Source organism: Acomys russatus, chromosome 2, assembly GCF_903995435.1.
Source record: "Acomys russatus chromosome 2, mAcoRus1.1, whole genome shotgun sequence".
NCBI classification, from domain to species: Eukaryota; Metazoa; Chordata; class Mammalia; order Rodentia; family Muridae; genus Acomys; species Acomys russatus.
In genome coordinates this window covers 69,958,793-69,974,576 of record NC_067138.1, presented here as the reverse complement: position 1 = coordinate 69,974,576, position 15,784 = coordinate 69,958,793, and the positions used below count along the sequence as shown (strand labels likewise).

At 47.5% G+C, this 15,784-nt stretch overlaps 1 protein-coding gene across 1 annotated transcript in view; it reads right to left on the bottom strand.

Annotated features, from left to right (window-relative positions):
* The window catches only part of Snx30 (sorting nexin family member 30), an 84,628-nt gene extending 78,502 nt beyond the window's left edge, over positions 1-6,126 (bottom strand). The window contains exon 1 of the mRNA XM_051162754.1: positions 5,745-6,126. Within this exon, the coding sequence (XP_051018711.1) occupies positions 5,745-5,900 (156 nt within the window). The 5' untranslated portion in view covers positions 5,901-6,126. The remainder of the gene's footprint in view (positions 1-5,744) is intronic.
* Positions 6,127-15,784: the final 9,658 nt, after the last annotated feature.

Sequence of the window (15,784 nt, the reverse complement as noted above, 5' to 3'; positions counted from 1 at the left end):
GAGGGCTCTGAGCCCTTCATTTTGGCCGCCAGAGCAGCCAATGAGAACTACTGCCATGTGTGTGTTTGGAGGAGCAGAGTGGGAAGCCAGGCTACTCAGAAAAGGGTTGGGGAGCGCTGTTTGAGAAAGCATGTGCCCCATTGGTGTAGCGGGGTGCGGGGACCTTCGAGCTTGGATCTCTTGAGCGATGTGCCTGCTCTGTGCTAGATGCTGCAGGTGTAGACAAAGGCAAGCGGGCATCCGCCTCTTGCGTGCTCATGGTCCAGTGACAAAGAGACACGTCAACAGATGGTTACAGTCGCTGTGATACATGCGTGACTGCTAAGCTCTGTGGCCTGGGACACACAAACTTCTCAATGTTAAAATGCCTCCATTTCCCAGTCTAAATTTTGGTTATGTTACAGGGATGTTCTAACACTTCATTTTGTTATTGCATGTGCGTGTGTGCGTGCGTGCGTGTTGTTTCTCTCCTTCCACTGTGTTGAGGCAGGGCCTATATTGTCTCTCCTGGCTAGCTGACCCTCCGGCTTCCTGGCGATCCTCCTGTCTTCTCTGCTCCCCATCTTGCTGTAAGGCTGTGGGGATTCCACCTGACTTTTTGTGAGCTGTCTCACCCACAGTCTTCTCGCTCCAGATAGACTGTCCAGCATTTTCCAGGACACAGGAGCCCACGGTAGGCTGGACATCCTTACCAGAAACTATCAAAGTCTAAATGCAGAAAGCCTAGATGAAAAATGATCCCAAACCTGAAAAGTTAGCCACAATGCTTTGTGAGATTTTGGAACAAAGCCAGGCATGGTGGCATATACCTCTGACCCCGGAATAACTAAAGAGTGAATCAGATATGGTATCAGACACCTTTAATACCAGCACTTGGAAGGCAGAGGCAGGTAGATCTCCGTGAGTTTCAAGACAGCCTGGTCTATACAGTTCCAAGACAGCCAGGCTTATATAGCAAAAACCTGTCGTCGTCGTCCCCACCCCTCCCTCCCTCCCTCTCTCTCTCCCTCCCTCCCTCCCTCTCTCTCTCTCTCTCTCTCTCTCTCTCTCTCTCTCTCTCTCACACACACACACACACACACACACACACACACACACACACACACACACAAAGAATCTTTTTTTAAAAAGATCTCCATGCTCACTTCCTGTTCACAACAGCACCATTCACTATAGCCAAGACACTGAGACGATCTAAGCTAGCTTGCTTCACTGTGACACTTTCTACTGTCTTTCTGTACCCCACCTTGACTGTTCTGTATTTACCTAAAACACAGCCCAACTGACACTATCTCAAAACTAGAGTGATCCAGTTGTCACCAAGGGTGGGGGAAGGCCCTCACTGGGTGATCCAGTGAAGTCCAGGATCATAAAGGCAGATAGTAAGAAAGTACAAGAGATGAATTAAAATGATAATTTAAAAATTGTTAAGAGTCACACAGAGAAACCCTGTCTCAAGAAAACAAAAATTGTTAAGAGAGTGAAGAGACGGCTCAGTACTTAAGAACACTGCTCTTCCAGAAGACTCAGGTTCGAGTCCCAGCATCCACATGGCTAGCTCACAACTGTCTGTAAACCCAGTCCCAGGGGATACAACACCCTCTTCTGACCTTCTTGGGTACCCGGCACACACGCAGTACAGATATACGAACAGGCAAAACATCCATATGTATAAAATAAAATAATTTTTAATTATTAGATAGATAGAAGCCAAGGCTGGTGACACATGCCTTTAATCTCTGCACTTGGGAGACAGAGGCAAGGCTAGTTCAAGGCCAGGCTAGTTTACCTCATAAATAACAGGACAGCCAGACCTAGATAATGAGACCCTATCTTTTCTTTTTTTGTTGTTGTTGGTTTTTGTTTGTTTGTTTGTTTGTTTTTCAAGACAGAGTTTCTCTGTAGCTCTGACTGTCCTGGAACTCACTCTGTGTAGAGCAGGCTGGCCTCAAGCTCACAGATATCTGTCTGCCTCTACTGCCTAAGTGCTGGGATTAAAGGTATGTGCCACCACTGTATGGCAAAAACAAAACAAAACAAAAGAAGGTAAAGTGTGACTGAAGAAGGCACCCAATGATGAACACACACACACACACAATGTAATGGAGTATCTCTAGTGAGCACTCATTGCTTCCTGCTTGCACACGCGCACACACACACTCTTTTTTTTTTTTTTTTTTTTTGGTTTTTCGAGACAGGGTCTCTCTGTGTAGCCTTGGCTGTCCTGGACCTGCTTTGTAGACCAGGCTGGCCTCGAACTCACAGCGATCCACCTGCCTCTGCCTCCCGAGCCACCACGCCCGGCTTTCACACACACACACTCTTACCTCTGGTAACATAAACACTCTGCTTTTAGTAGTTTCTCCCCACCCCTAGTGTTACCAGGAATTCAGGGGGAAGGTCTCCTGTGGAATAGGTCAAGGGCTCCACAGAACTGGTCGCCTATCCCAATTTCCTGTGGAAGCCATCCCCTCCTGCCTGAGCATGGAGTAGCTTCTAAAATATTACTAAGATTCTACACTGAGCTGGGCGTGGTGGCGAACGCCTTTAATCCCAGCACTCGGGAGGCAGAAGGCAGGCAGATTGCTGTGAGTTCAAGGCCAGACTGGTCTACAAAGTGAGCACAGGACAGCCAAGGCTACACAGAGAAACTCTGTCTCAAACCCCCCCCCCAAAAAAAGACTCTACGCTGTAAGATGGAGGGTCGGAAGCATGAAGCTGATTTTATTCCTCAACTGACAGAAATATGTCTTACTCTTCACATCCTACAGGCATATTTTTATATACACTTAATTTGCATATTCTACTTTTTAAATGTGCCTCAAGCCAAAGGTAACTGAATTCTAGCTCTGCTTGATCAGTCACAAACACAGGTGTGTGTGCCTGACCCAATTCCAGCCAAGACAGAGCTTTGTCCAAACTATCAAGAAGAGGTACCCTTCCTGCTTGTTTCCAGTGGCAGATTCCCAAGGCTGTCCTCACAGATTCCGGGCATTCCTGAAGCCAAAATATCTGGGTCTTTTCAATAATGAAACTTGTACATTTTCCTACGATCGGCTTGTTTTTTCGGGTTTTATGTCCTTTTAAAAGAATCTTAACTAGGGGGCCAACAGAACAGCTCAGCAGTAAAAGCACTCGCTATGCAAGCTGACAACCTAAATCCCCTTCCACTGATCTCATTTCTGAGGCTGGTTAGCTTCTCCTTACAGATATTAGGGAAGGGTTGGAGAGAGAGCTCAGCAGTTAAAAGTACTTCCTACTCTTCTGGAGGAACCAAGTTTAGCTGCCAGCACCATGTCGGGAGGCTCACAGCTCCAGGCAAACCAAAACCCTCTTCTGGCCTCTGAGGGCACCTGCACACACACACTCAAACACACAATAAATCTCTTTAAAAGCGTAGGAGAGCACATGTATGCCAAGACAAGAGAATATTACTCCCAATTGGAAAGAAACTACAGTGCTTAGCCTCTAAGGAAAAGTGCTGACTGTGAACCGGACTCTTGAGGCTTGTGTCATTTAGATGCTCCCCACAGTTGGAAGGGTGCTTATTAAATGTTGAATAATTAATAATAGTGCCTTCAAGAACAGACCCTGTGGAGGAAACCACCCATAATTAGGCAAGGGCCTCGTTCCTGCCAACCAATCAGGTCTTAGTCGGACAGATCACTTACCTTCCCAAGTACTCATTAGTAAAATGGCTACACTTCGGATTAACTATCCAAGAGTAGATCATAAGTGAATACTTAAAATGGCTGTACATGAGGCAAGGGACTTGGCTCAGTGGTAGAACATTTTCCATGGGTTCGATTCCCGGCAAAACACACACACACACACACACACACACACACACACACGCTCCAAGATGGTCACAGTGAGCTCCATTTCTTAGTGTTCTCTAGGACTCACATCTCCTTCCTCCAGTGTCCCTCTATAGCCGACAGAGGTATAGCAGAGAGGTATGACACTCTGAGGATTAGTTTCCATGGGCTGTCTCAGATTGCGTCCTCTGGTAGAATCCAGTTACTGTGGTGTGGCCTGTGTAGAACCACTGAGGGAGCCGAAAAGTGAGGTTAGAGCCCTCCCGTGCAGCCTTCCTAAAGGTCTGACACAGAACCACCCGGGTTCCTGGCCCATAGACAGCTATTTTCAGGTGCTAAATTCTGGGCTAATTTGTTACACAGCACTAAGGAAATAATTCAATTTCCTATGCAGAACGAGCCAGCAAGCACAAGGTTTAACCTTAGTTCTCATTCTCCATCCATTAAAAATCAATTTCTCCTGTCTCAAAAAAACCAGGGGGAGGGGAAACCAATTTCTCTACTAATAAGAAAAGAAAATACCGGGGCTGGAGAGACGGCTCAGTGATTAAGAGCAGTAGCTACTTTTCCAAAAGACCCAGGTTCAATTCCCACAACTGTCTGTCTGTAACTCCTGTTCCAGGTAATCTGACACTCTCACACCAATGCATATAAAATTAAATAAATTACTTTTTAAAAAAAGAAAAGAAAAGAAAATACCAATCAGGCATTCAACAATCACTTTTTGAATGTCAAACATATAAGCAAAGCAAGCTACCTATGTCTTCATATAGTCTAAAAATATGTAAAGAGCAACAAGCACAGAGGTACAGGTATGCATGCAAGAACTTATTTTGAGCTGTTCGACCCATCAACTTCATTAGCTTTATAAATCCTTATCATTCCCTGGTCATTCTGAGGGCTTAGGGCGAACATTTTACCCTCACATCTGCCCTCCCATCAAAGGGAAGAAGAAAAGTCTCCTGATTCCATTAATATTAGGTAGGAGGGAGAAAGCCTGATCTCAAGTGCTAAGAACAGCTGGAATGGCTACAACTCATGACAAAGTGGCAGCAGAAGATCAGATACAATCACTGCTCAAAATCCTGGCCGCTGCTGAAATGGCGATGGGGGGTGGGGAAAGATGCTTCCTCTTCCTCGCTGGACTTTGCAGCCTCTCAAAGCAGCAGGAGGGTAGCATAGCTCAAAGACCGACAGTCTCTCCCTGCACAAAGAAGGTCAAAGGGCGAGCTTTCTTTCCTTTAACCACAGAACCAGCTACTGCCCAACCTAATCAATGTGGTCCGCTATGGGAGGTGAATGAAGCCCCAGACAGAAAACCACAGGGAGACTCTCCTCGCCGCCGCCGCCGCCGCCGCCGCCGCCGAGGTCGGAGTCAGGTGACTCCTGGGGCAAACAGCAAACCTAAACAAAGATCACTCCCTACATGACCGACTTGGGTGAAGAGGAGCAAGGCTGCTCAGTCCCACCCCGGAAAGCCGTTAGCCATTAACTCTTGCTTCTTTGCAGTGCAGAGAAACTGGAGGCGCCAACAAGTTATTCCTATTCCGCAGCTCCTTTTCAAGGAATGAACCTAGAGACAGGGTCGAGGGACTACCTTCCCAGATAGAGAGGCCAAGTACCGCAGCACACGCCCCGGGCCCCCACAAGCACGCTGCAACCTGAACCCCTCCCCACCAGCTGTCACCCGCGCTTGAGGCCAGTCTCAGCCAGGGAAACACATGCCCTCTGGCCGCTCAGCCTGCAGTTGCGACCCCTCGGGGGCAGTGAGAGGACAAGCTTTAGTCAAGGGCTGTAGGAGCTAGAACACGCTTAACCCCGGGGAAAGGGGAGCCCGGGTGAACGCGGCCCGGTGTCAGAGGTGGCCCTGGATCCATCATCCTTCCCCCGCTCCGCCCCAGGAATCCCCAGCCCAAAGCGCCCCACCTTGTCACCGAAGCTGCGGGCCATCAGTAGGTCCGGGCTGGGCGTGCTGTCGCCTCCCACGGCCTCCTCGCTGCTGGAGCCCGCTAGCGGGTGCGGCATATCGCGCAAGGAGTGGGGCCCCGTGGACGGCAGGGCCTTGGGGGGCCCGCCCGCCATGGCGCGCTGCGCTCGGGGCCAGCCGCCGCCGCTTCCTCCCGCAGCGCTCGGCCCCACTCGGCCCGAGGCCCTGCGCTAGCTGGTGAGGGCCGCCGCCACCAGAAGCTTCTCCTACCCGTGAGAATGAGCTTTCCCGAGATATACACCCGAGCTCCGCGCGCTAAGCTACGGCGATCCCCGGCACCTCCCGCCCTGCGCCCAGCTAGCAGCGCCACGCCGCCCACGGCTCACAGCCCCGCCCCCGCGGAGCCACGGCCCGCAGGGAGGGGAGGGCGGGACGCAGGGAGAGGCGGGGCTTGAGAGAGGAGGCTCGCCCCGCCCACCTCCCGGCAGGAAGTGCGCCCACTGGCCGGGGGCTGGAGGCCAAGAGCTCCAAATGCGCTCAAGTGAGTTAGGGTCTTCCGGCGTTGCTGAACGCTCCGAAAGAACCCAAAATAGAAACGTGGAGCTTATCTTAGTAACGGTAAAGGGTTACGTGGCTCAGAGGCGCTAGCGAACACCGAGTAGGGAAACTAGAAGGTCATTTAAAGAGGCAGTGTGGGATGTCTTCAGATCCACACTGACGTCCCCTTACTGTCTGGCTTCTGTAGCTAAGGTGGGTTTATGTAAGTCGAAACCTCAGAAGCGTGAGCATCCGTAAATAGCGTGTGCTGCGAATGATTTATGGCCCTTACGCGCACACTTAGCCAACCAGTGTTCTGCAAGAACCGTGAGGTTCCAGTTATTTTTCATGCATTAATGCTTCCTATCCTGGCCTTGGGCCGAGCTGCATCCTCGGCTTTTATTTGCTGGCATGATGGAGACAGTAAAGGCTTTACTTACACTCTTTAGAGTGTATGTTTGTCCCTTTTTTCCACTTACCTGTCATTGAGCTTCTGTCCGGGAAGGCCAAGTTAGAGGATCGTCTGCCCATCTGGCGAAGATTTAAGTCCTGTTTGTGGCTCACTGTGAGGAGACACGTTTCCAATCCCCAAACTCCTTAGGGTTGTCCAGGTTGCCTGTTAAAAACGCTGGCAGGGCTTGACATTGGGATTCACAAAGGGTTCTATCTGCCACACTTTCTCTAGAAACAAAAACTGGGAAATGCAGACTTGAAACCAACCCAAAATAACTATCAGAGTCCCATTTAACTTCGGTTGCCTCCCTCAGGCATAGGCCGAAGAGTTGAACCCTGTAGCTGTTGTTTTTTTTTAAATCTCCTTCAGAGGCATCTACCTTGATTAGTACTATTCAATACTTGATATAGTATTGAAAGGACATTAACAGCAATGTTAAGTGTTGCATCTGTCTCATGGGAGTATTTGGGTCTGATCCTCTTAGTTGGGCAAAATTGTCACTTCCTTTATATTTAGGAGCTGCCTAAAGGTATTACATATCCAATTATAGTTATAATATAACTAGAAATGATATCTCAGCCGGGTGTGGTGACACACACCTTTAATCCCAGCACTCGGGAGGCAGAGGCAGGCAGATCGCTGTGAGTTCGAAGCCAGCCTGATCTACAAAGCGAGTCCAGGGCAGCCAAGGCTACACAGAGAATCCCTGTCTCGGAAAAAAAAAATGACAACTATAGATATCTGGCAGATTTTCTTATTTATGTATTTTATCAATAGGGCCCCCTCAACATAATAGAGCTCTTAAAATTTCACAGAAGTGGGGCTGAAGAGATAGCTCAGTGGTTAAGAACATTGATTTCACCGGGTGTGGTGGCGCAAGCCTTTAATCAAAGCACTTGGGAGGCACTGGCAGGTGGATTGATGTGAGTTCAAGCCCAACCTGGTCTACAAAGCGAGTCCAGGACAGCCAAGGCTACACAGAGAAACCCTGTCTCGAAAAATAAAAAAATAAAAAATAAAAACAAACAAACAAACAAACAAAAAAACCACTGACTTTTCTTATAAGGGACCTAGATTCAACAACACCCATTAGATAGATAGATAGATAGACAGATAGATAGATATCAAAAGAAAATTCCATAGAAGAGCAAATTACAGGCTCAGTAGGTAAAAGAACTTGCCACCCATGCCTGAGGACCAGAGTTCAGTCCCCAGTACCCACATGAAAAGCCAGATGTGGTGGCATTCTTTGATCCCGGCACTTCTTTTGTAAGATGGAGGGCACAAGCGAATCACCCAGAAGCTCTCTCTCTACTCTTCTAGCCTGGAGTAGCCAGTGCTGCACCCTCAACAGAAACCTAAGAAAAGGCAGCCACAGTGAGACATGTGTCTCCTAGCCTACCAAGCAGAGTGAGCGGTGCAGAGAGTAAGTAGTACATGAGACCACTGTGGGAGTCAGCCAGGACTCGCAAGATCAAGGCCATTGCTGGATGTTAAGAGCTCCCTAAATGTTAATGCCCTTTCTTCCCCTCAGGTTTTCCCCTCTACAACCACCACAGAACACCCATAAATTATATGCTGCATTCCAAACTCCATTTCCTTAGTTTGAGTGAAAAATGACATTTTTGTATGCCTCCCTACAGAGGAAGGTGAGGAAGAGAAAAGAGGAGAAAGAAAGAAAGAAAAAAGAACCAGAGTTCCTAAAAGGCCATATGAAAGATTCCTTATTTACTTTCCTGGTCAGGCAGAGGCATCTGGCCACAATGATCCAAGGGTGGTAGTCATCAAAATTAGAGAAAGTGAACCATGGGAAATAGTGTTGGTGGAAAGTTCCAGCATTCATTTGCAGCTGAGGCCTGCCTGTTCCTGTCCACTGTTTCCTGTTTCATGTCAGTGTTCCTTGTGGTAAGGAATAGTTCCTGAAATAACCCAAGTCCCAGAGCACGTGACTCCGTGCCTAGAGCAACATGGTGGTGAAGAAGAAATGTGGCACGTTTATCGGAGCAGAAGTCTGTGGTATTGGTTGGAATTTATGGAGGGAAACTTGGATTTCTAGGGCTGAGTTCTGAGAAAGACACGGGAGTTTGTAGGATGCCCACAATGTCTCTACAATCCTCAACCATCTTGGGAAACTCTCTGGGAAAGCCTATCTACGTTGAAGATTCCACAGACTAAATGATTACAACTTTGGGGTGTTGGTATGTTGCAGATCGTCCATATCCCTCTTTAGTCTCCTTAACAGTCATTTATTGCTGGACATGGTGGCACATGCCTTTAATCCCAGCAGAGGCAGGTAGATCACTGAGCTCAAGGCTAGCCTAGTGTACAGAGAGAGTACCAGGGATGCCAGGACTACACAGAGAAACCTTGTGTCTTTAAAAAAAAAAAAAAAAAAAAAGCCATTTACTCCTAACCTCTGTATCTGACCTAACTGCCTTTTGACTATCGAGTAGAATCTTTAGGATGTGTTAACTCACTAAACCACAAGCTTCCGCCACTCCAAACGCAGAGAAACAGTCATCAGAGAGCATCTGAGGCCTATAGCAGAGATGTCCCTACTTCGCTATAGCCTACCTAACTGATGTCCCCACCAATGTATTTGGTAAACACATTGATTTTTCACTTTGTTGTTCTGTGACTATAAAGACTCATCTAAGTCTGAATATGATGACACATGCCTTTAATTTCAGCAGTGGGGAGGCAAGCGGATCTCTAGGAGGCCAGCTTAGTTTACAGAAGTGAATTCCAGGCCAGCCAGGGCTACATAGTGAAATCCTGCCTAAAAAAAAAAAAAAAATCATGTATTCCACAGTAGAACTTGGCATTAAAGGAGCCCTCAACATGCGTGGTGGTACACACCTTTAATCCCAGCACTCAAGGGAGGTGGGAGGCCAGGCTGGAACCCTGTCTCAAACAAACAAACAAAAGAGTACCCTCAACAGCTGGGCACACCTTTAATCCCAGCCCTCAAGAGGGAGAGGCAGGTGGATCTCTGTGAGTTTGAGGTCAGCTGCATCTACAGAGCAAGTTCCAGGACAACCAGGGCCACACACAGAGAGACCCTGTCTCAAAAAAAAAAAAAAAAAAAAAGAGCCAGTTGTACATGCCTTCCCCATCCACAAAGAGTGCTGGGCACTTAGCCTGGAATCTATCAGGAGATAGGGCCCTGGACCCCACAGTTAGTAACTTTGCCAAACAGGAACCCCCAATTGCCTTGCCCGGGTGTGATGGCTTTTTATTGGTCAAACAGGAATAAGCTCTTAGCGAGGTAAAACACTTTGGGGTACATTAGTCTGCTCATCTGGGCAGACCAGACCAACCTCCAGCAACCTGTCAACCCTACTAGCAAGTCTGTCGCTGCATGTGAGTGCTCAGTGCTCAGATACCGAGCAGTGCCAGCAAGGCAGTGTCCCACCTCTCCCTTGGTACAGAGTGTGCTTAGGCATTCTTGGTGTTTGTATTAGCTGCTTATCCCCCTCTGGCTTCTAATACAATCATAGCTTTCTTCTGTATGGCATCCCAAACCCTGCCTCAAAATAACGCCACCACTTGTGAATGGATGGCTGGTGAGGACAAAGGAGGTTTTCAGAGAACATGCAGAGTGACATGTAACAAGTCACAGAGGGCTGCCTCAAACAAAGGGACGGGTCCCCAGCTGAGAAGGCACAGCCCCCACAGAGAGAAATCTGTGTGGACAGTTTAATTCAGCTGGTGATGTCGCAGGAAAAAAGGCAAATCCACTTGAGGCCAGAACCTGAAGAGTCTTGCAAACAAGAAATTATAGATCACGCTCCAGAGATGCAGGCAGATGAGTTTGGGGGTAACTGGCAGGATCATTTTGCCTCTCCATATCAGAACACTGTGACATGATGGGTGAAAGTGCTTGCTGTGCAAGTATGAAGGCCTGAGTTCAAATCCAACTCATTCACCATGTATGCCTATTTTCTTTTCTTTTATTTTGGTTTTTCAAGACAGGGTTTCTTTGTGTAGCCCTGGCTGTCCTGGACTCACTTTGTAGACAAGGCTGGCCTCAAACTCACAGAGATCCACCTGCCTCTGCTTTCCAGAGTGCTAGGACTAAAGGTGTGTGCCACCATGCCCTGCAAATAAATAAATCTTAAGGGAAAAAAAAAAAAAAAAAGAGTCAAGTACAACAGCAGAGAGGAGAAAACAATTGGATCCTGGAGGCTCGCTGGGCAGTCAGGCTAACCAAATTCGTGAGCTCCAGGCTCCACCACCACCGGGCACTAGCCAAGAACTTCTGATCCACTTACCTCAACCTCCCCTAGTGCTGGGATTACAGGCATATGCCACCAAACCTGGCTTAAGTGGAAGCAGAGATTGAACAGCAGGTATCCTGCATGGTAGGCAAGCTCTCTACCAACTGAGCTACATCTCCAGCCCACCCTAAAATGATTACATCTTGTTTGAGTGGTGGTGTGGTTTTTAGTTTAGGGTTTGTTTGTTTGTTTTTTTTTTTTTTAAAGATTTATTTATTTATTATATATACAGTGTTTCGCCTGCACATCGGAAGAGGGCACCAGATCTCATTACAGATGATTGTGAGCCACCATGTGGTTGCTGGGAATTGAACCCAGGATCATTGGAAGAGTAGCCAGTGCTCTAAACCTCTGAGCCACTCCTCTAGCCTGGTTTGCTTTGTCTAAACATTTATCAGGTGCTTAAACTTTAGAAGTCAGGCAGAGGCTTGCTCTGACTACTTTTCATAGTCCTGGACAGGAGAAGGTGTGGAGGTGACAAGTACAAGGAAACACACCAGGAAATGTTATCAGCAGTGATTCTTTGCTGAGGATGGATATGCCTCATGATGGCATTAGGGTCATCACTAGGAAGTGCCACTAGCAGCATCTAAAAGTTGGACTTTCAGACATTATATGATCTCTAGAAAACATCTCAGGGGCCTGAGGCTGGTGGATTAGGAGTTGGGGCACAGCCTGGGCTACAAAGTCAGTTTCAGGCCAGTCTGGGCTATATATGGAGACTGTGTCTCAGAACAGAGAAAGTTCTGGGATTTTGTTTGGTTTTGTTTCCATTAATTAATTAATTAATTAACTTTACCTCCCAGTAGGAAGTTCCCTTCCCTTCCTCTCCTCCCAGTCCCCTCCTTCTCACCTCCCCTTCCCTCCCTCTGGGCCCTCTCCTTTTCTTCTAGGAGAATGGGAGACTTCCCATGGGTAACAACCTATCTAGGCATATCAAGTATGACTGGGCCCATCTTCTTCTATTGAGGCTTGATAAGACCACCCCCCTCCAAAAAAAGAAAGAAAGAAAGAAGAAGAAGGAAAAAAAAGAAAGAAAGCATTTTGTTTGTAAGGTTTGTGCTGTTAGGGTGTTTCTAGAAGACATTATGTTATGTCTAGAGAAAAAAAAAATTCTACCCTCTTTCCTGGTTGCTTTTTTTGTTTGCTTGCTTGCTTGCTTGCCCAAGACAGGGTTTCTCTGTGTGGCCTTGGCTGTCCTGGCCTCACTTTGTAGACCAGGCTGGCCTAGAACTCACAGCGATCCACCTGCCTCTGCCTCTCGACTGCTAGGATTAAAGGTGTGTGCCACCACACCGAGCTCCAGGTTGCTTTTAGTTCCTGTGAATGAATTGCAGAATTTAACAAAGTTTACTGTTTAAAATAAATAAATAAATAAACTGGGCATGATGGCGCATGCCTGTAATCCTAGCACTCAAGGGAGGCAGGCAAATCTCTGTGAGTTCAAGGCCAGCCTGGTCTACAAAGTGAGTCTAGGACAGCCAGTGATGCACAGAGAAACCCTGTCTCAAAAAACAAAACAAAACAAAAAAATCTAGAACAAACAAACAAACAAAAAAAGTTCTGGGTCTGTGTAGGCCTTTGTTTATCTCCTCTTCAGGTCTGGTGGCACATGCCTTTAATGACAGCACTCACAAGGAGAGGCTTGAGGCCTGCTTGGTCTACATAGCAAGTTCCAGGACAGCTAGGGCAACATAGAAAGACCCCCATATTAGCCGGGCATGGTGGCACACGCCTTTAATCCCAGCACTTGGGAGGCAGAGGCAGGTAGATCGTTGTGAGTTCGAGGCCAGCCAGGTCTACAAAGCGAGTCCAGGACAGCCAAGGCTACACAGAGAAACCCTGTCTCAAAAAACCAAAAGAAAGAAAAAGAGCCAGGTATAGTGGCACATGCCTTTAATCCCAGCACTCAGGAGGCAGAGGCAGGGGGATCTCCGTGAGTTCAAGGCCAGCCTGGTCTACAAAGTGAGTCCAGGACAGCCAAGGCTATACAGAGAAACCTTGTCTTGAAAAAAAAAAACAAACAACAACAACAAAACAAAAACAAACAAAAAATCAGAGGAGGGAGGGAGAAGGAAGAGGAAGAGGAGAGAGAAGGGGGAGGAGGTTGGGGAGGAGGGACAGATGATGGGGTGGGGGGCAGCAAGAGGCATACTTTTTTTTGCCAGATGGACCACAGCACTAGGCAACGTGGCTCAGCCATTAAGAGTGTTTGCTGCACAACGTGAGCACCTGAGTTAGAACCCACAGGAAAGGCTGAGCAGGGTTGAGTGCAGCCTATAACCTCACACTGTAAGGATGAGAGCGGGAAAAGCATGGCTGGGGCTGGAAGGCAGCCTAGTCCAAGGTTCAGTGAGAGACCTTACCAAGAGAATGAGAGTGACACAACAGGACACCTGATGTCTTCCTGTGGCTTCCATACACACATGCGCATACACGGCACTCATCTACCACACCACATACAAAAAGACAGGGGGATAAAACTAAAAGGAGCTTTCATGACTTAGCACCACTGTAATACATAAGTAAATGGGTGTGTGTGAATAACAGAATATCACACGTCCATAAGAATAAAGGACTACTTTAATCCCAGTACTCAGGAGGCAAGGGCAGAGGCAGGCGAATCTTTGTGAGTTCAAAGCCAGCCCGAGCTACAAAGCGAGTCCAGACTACACAGACAAAGCCTATCTTGAAAAAAACAAAACAAAACAAAACAAAAACAAAAACAAAAAGCCCAATAAATAAAGTGAAATGAATATATGGTAAATGAGTCTCACAAATAATGATTAATGAAAGAAGCCAGGCACAAAAGAACATCGACTCTATGGTTCTATTTACATAAGATTAAAACAGGCAAAACCAATGTATAGTGCTGAGAACACTTGTACGTCTATAGGGAGTTCTGGGGGGGTAATTATAAGGTTCTTTTTGTGTGTGTGTCAGGGGGGTGGTTTCTCTGTGCAGCCTTGACTGTCCTGGACTCACTTTGTAGACCAGGCTGGCCTCGAACTCACAGAGATCCACTTGCCTCTGCCTCCCGAGTGCTGGGATTAAAGGTGTGTGCCCCCATACCGGGCATGATAAGGTTGCTATTTCTAAGACTCCAAGCAGTACATATATGACTTGTGAACCTTGATGGTCTATTGCATTAACTTTATATTTTAGGCCCAGCAAGATGTCACAGGGCAGGTAAAGACACTTTGCTGTCAAAACTGATGATCTGAGTTCAACCCCTGGGACCCACATGAACAAGGAGAGAACTGACCCTACAAGCTGTCTCAGCATCCTCATTGTACATGCACAATAAATAAATGCAATGAAATGTTTGCTATTAAAATGCATGTACTTGGCCAGGCGTGCTGGCGCACACCTTTAATCCCGGCACTCGGGAGGCAGAGGCCAGCAGACTGCTGTGAGTTCAAAGCCACCCTGGTCTACAAAGTGAGTTCAGGACAGCCAAGGCTACACAGAGAAACCCTGTCTCGAAAAACCACCTGAGGTCAATCAGTCCTCTCTTCTGCTTGGTTTCATGTTGGTGGACGCCTGAGTGTAGGAGCAGGCTAGTTTAGGTAAAGCTAGGAAGCCGTGGCTATAGCTCAGTGGTAAGACTGCGTGCTTGTCCTTCAGGGACGCAGCCCCGAGAGGCCACCCATGCACAGCTGGCAGCACTGAGTAGACTGAGTGGGTTTCAAACAAACGAATAGACAGACAGACATAAAATCAGAGGGAATAGTGTGGGGGTGACCAGAGGGGAGTGAATGGGCAATGGAGTAATCAAAATACAGTATAATCATATATAAAATCCTCAAACAGTAGAAGAAAAGGAGGAGGAGGAGGAGAAGGAGGAGGAGGAGGAGGAAAAGGAGAAGAAGGAGGAGAAGGAGGAGAAAGAGAAGATGTTCTTAGCATGTGTGAGGCCTGGGTGCCAGCTACAACAACTAAAGCTGCCCATCAGTCATTTGCCCTTCTGCAGTGTCTCATTGGCTTCTTGCTTGTAGCCTGCCACTGTCTCTTCCTTTCCAGATGCAGGCAGGTGTGGACTGGCACCTGGTGCTACTGCAGTCACGAGCAGGGCCACTGCTGTTTCGAGTAAGTGGGGAGAGCGCGAGTCTTTGAGGATGTCTAGTTTGCTTTTTGTTGCTGTGGCAGAAATTCCTTGACCAAAAGCAAATTGGGGAAGAAAGGGTTTCTTTCATCTTATACTTCTAGATCACAGTCCATCACTGAGGGAAGTCAGGGCAGGAACTAAAACAAAAGCCATGGATGGATGGTGCATGCTGTCTAGCCTCGTGACTTGCTCTCTGCTGTCTTTCCTATACCTGCCTACCTACCTAGGGATGATGTCACCCACAGTGCACTAGACCCTCCCACTTTACTCATCCGTCGAGACACCCTCTCACAGATATGGCCACAGATCAATTTGATCTGTGAAATTCCTCAATTAAAGTTCCCTCTCCTTAGGTGATGCAAGGTCCCACATCATACTGACAATAAAAACTAACCAGCATAGATCGCCCCCATTATATTAGTCGTGTGTGTGTGTGTGTGTGTGTGTGTGTGTGTGTGTGTGTGTGTGTGTGTGAGATTGTGACACAGTACAAATGTGGCAGAGGACAATGTGTGGGAATTGGTCCTCTCCTCCCTCCATATGGGTTTCAGGGTTCAAACTCAGGCCAGCAGACCTTGCAGGAGGTGCTTTTATTGGCTGAGTCATCTTTCCAGCTCACACCAGACTTAACTGTTTATTGTTTCAGAGGCTTAATCGATT